The sequence below is a fragment of the Otolemur garnettii genome, unplaced genomic scaffold (assembly GCF_000181295.1).
Source record: "Otolemur garnettii isolate 467f Iridium unplaced genomic scaffold, OtoGar3 scaffold00078, whole genome shotgun sequence".
NCBI classification, from domain to species: domain Eukaryota; kingdom Metazoa; phylum Chordata; class Mammalia; order Primates; family Galagidae; genus Otolemur; species Otolemur garnettii.
Window position 1 is genome coordinate 1,314,996 of NW_003852473.1, and position 2,616 is coordinate 1,317,611.

Consider the following 2,616-nt stretch of genomic DNA (forward strand, 5'->3'; position numbering starts at 1 on the left):
GGAGAAACTGAGGCACAGGGAAGCTACCCAGCTAGGTGACAGAGCTAGGATCAACCTTGCTAGTCTGGCTCTATCTTTCAAGTTTGTCCCCACAAGCCACATTCTACATGATAATCCCCTGTGATTCCCAATTCTCATATCCTACAAAAGTGAACAACGGCAAACGTCTTCAGACAGTGCCTTAGACGTGGTAGGGACATAATAAAACTTTATTCACAGTCCTCCTGCAACACATTACTTGGAGTAGCTTTCTAAAACTGACTATATAAAATCAAGATCAAATATTTTCCAGGCCCCCATCATCTACTCTCCACTTAGTCTTGACCTCATTCTTATTAATTGCCAAATCAATGTTTTTCTTCCAAATACACTAGTAGAAAATATTCACACTTTAATGTCTTTGCACATGTAAATTCCCTTATTTGGAATGTTGGTCTTCTCCATTTTGCATCCATCTTTGTCAATGATCTTTTTCAAAAGTATCCAATGCAAGGATGATTTTTTTTTTTCATTCAACTGGTTTTGGCCTTTTCTCTAACACAGCACCAGGGCACCTGTGGATTGAAGTTGCTGATGTGCTTAGCGCCATTGGATTTTGTTTCCCATAGCTCTTGCAGTGTGATGTGTGAGCTGACACACGGGAGGTGCTCAAGAAACCCTCACTGGATTCATAAAGGAGTGTTAAGTACCATAGACTTTCCACTGTCAGACACCATGCCTTGAGATAGCCTGTCATGAAACTCTCTCTTCCTCCCCTGAAACACAGATAATGAAATATATTAATTCATCAGCCTGGTAAACAATCCCAGTCTCTGCAAAGGAACTACTGTGATATGAATGAAAGCCATCAGTGAACAAGATATTTCTGGAATAGTGTTTGGTGCACAATAAGTTCCCAGTAACTACTTATGGAAGTGAATTTAAAGATCAGCTTTTCTTTCACAACTGCCATACCCTATATCAACAGGGCAAAGTTTTCCAATAGTAAAGTTTATAAGCAAAAGTTGAAGAGCAGCCCAAATCAAATACAGAGAAAGTTGTTTGACCCATTTTACATGCTGTGCTATCCCAAAAGGCTTAGGCCACTTTCTTCTTCCTGGAGTTCTCAATCTGTCAACTGCTTAAGTTAGTTAGGCCTATCCCCCCTCTCCACTCCCCCCTTACGAGGTGTTAGGGGAACCTGCCCAACACAGGGCACAACCTGAAGATGGTATTTGACTTCTTAATGGATAACAGGATCTAAAGCTACCAGTGACAGTCATTCTCCACTCTGTGGATCTTTTTGAAAGAAAAATAAAAGAAAGGTAATCAACAAATAAGTTATACTTTATCCAGAAACGGCCTGGAATTAGCATAAAAGAAAAACTAAACGTCACAGTCAGAGGTGACACTAATTCTGAGAACTCCGTATAACAAACAAAAATGCTTTTCTACCTGCCCCAATCAACTCACAGATAATAAAGGAAACTTTGGGAAATTTGCTGCTCATCTGGATTTTTTTTCCCTCCAACAATACTTTACATACTATGAATAAAATGTGCCCGACTACTGTTGTGAGACGCGCCTCTGTCCCTCTGACCCAGGCACCTCCCCGTGCATTTAGATCTGCCGGGTGACATATGAGATCTAAAGTGGGTGGATAAAAATAACCTGGTCCTCAAAAAGACATGATAAACGCCAGACAGCTGAGTCACTTTGAAGTCCATTTTGACTCCTGAAAGGGACATTCCACCCTGCTTCTGCCTCTCACACATTCACATACGACCAGGTGAAAACCCCCACCACCCGCCGTGGGTGAAAGGAAGGTAGTGACCCGTCTTAACTCCCCTCTCCTGTCTCTTAGGTCACGACTCCGGACTGAACTTTTAATAATATAGTAGCGCATGTCAGCCTAAGCGCCTCATTTAGAAGGCAAAGTTGGAAGGGCTTAAGAAAGCCATCATAATCCAGCAGGAGGTTCCCTAGTTCTGCTGCCCGAGTGGAGGCACCCAAAGGTTTCTTGTGACATTCTAATGGCAAGAAAAAGAGTGGAGAGAAATGGGAAGTGCAGGAAGAAAAAGCTCAGAGAGGAAATCAGAAATGCCCAGGAGTGGGGATCCCCAGGCAAAGCAAGCTGTCCCAGAAAGAGGCGGGTTGTGCGTCCAGGGGGTGCGCGGAGGTTCAACCGGTCCATCTACCCGCCCTCCGCTCTCGCCCCGGGGAGGACGCAATCTGCACCGAGCAGTTGCAAACGGGGAACTCTTCTTTCAAACGGTGGCGGGGCTGTGGGCAGGCTGCTGGCCCTCGGGTCCGTTCAGCCCAGGGAGCAAACCACCCTCACGACCCCGGCTTCAGCGGCGGCAGCCGTGGGGCGCTCACTCAGTGTGTGCCGAACTGCAGTGTCCCCGGGCCAACTCCGCCGGAGGAGGAGGTCCCCGGCTGCCGCTGCGCATCTTCTCCCCCTACCTCGCGAGCCGCCCAGGCCGCCGGCACCGCGACCCTCCCAGAGGCGCCTCACTTACTGGGGAGTCGTAGGAGAAGGCGCACTCGTTCTTGTAGACCCTGTCCCCAGACCTGGGCACGCGGATCGTGGGCATGTGGGGCACCAGCAGCTCGCCGATGTCTCCTGCAGCCATC

The 2,616-nt window shown here is 47.4% G+C and overlaps 1 protein-coding gene across 1 annotated transcript in view; it reads right to left on the reverse strand.

The window, feature by feature from the left end:
- USP13 (ubiquitin specific peptidase 13) overlaps positions 1 to 2,615 on the reverse strand; it is a 154,386-nt gene extending 151,771 nt beyond the window's left edge. Inside the window, exon 1 of the mRNA XM_003794274.2 lies at positions 2,502 to 2,615. Coding sequence (XP_003794322.2) covers positions 2,502 to 2,615 — 114 coding nt within the window. The remainder of the gene's footprint in view (positions 1 to 2,501) is intronic.
- Position 2,616: the final 1 nt, after the last annotated feature.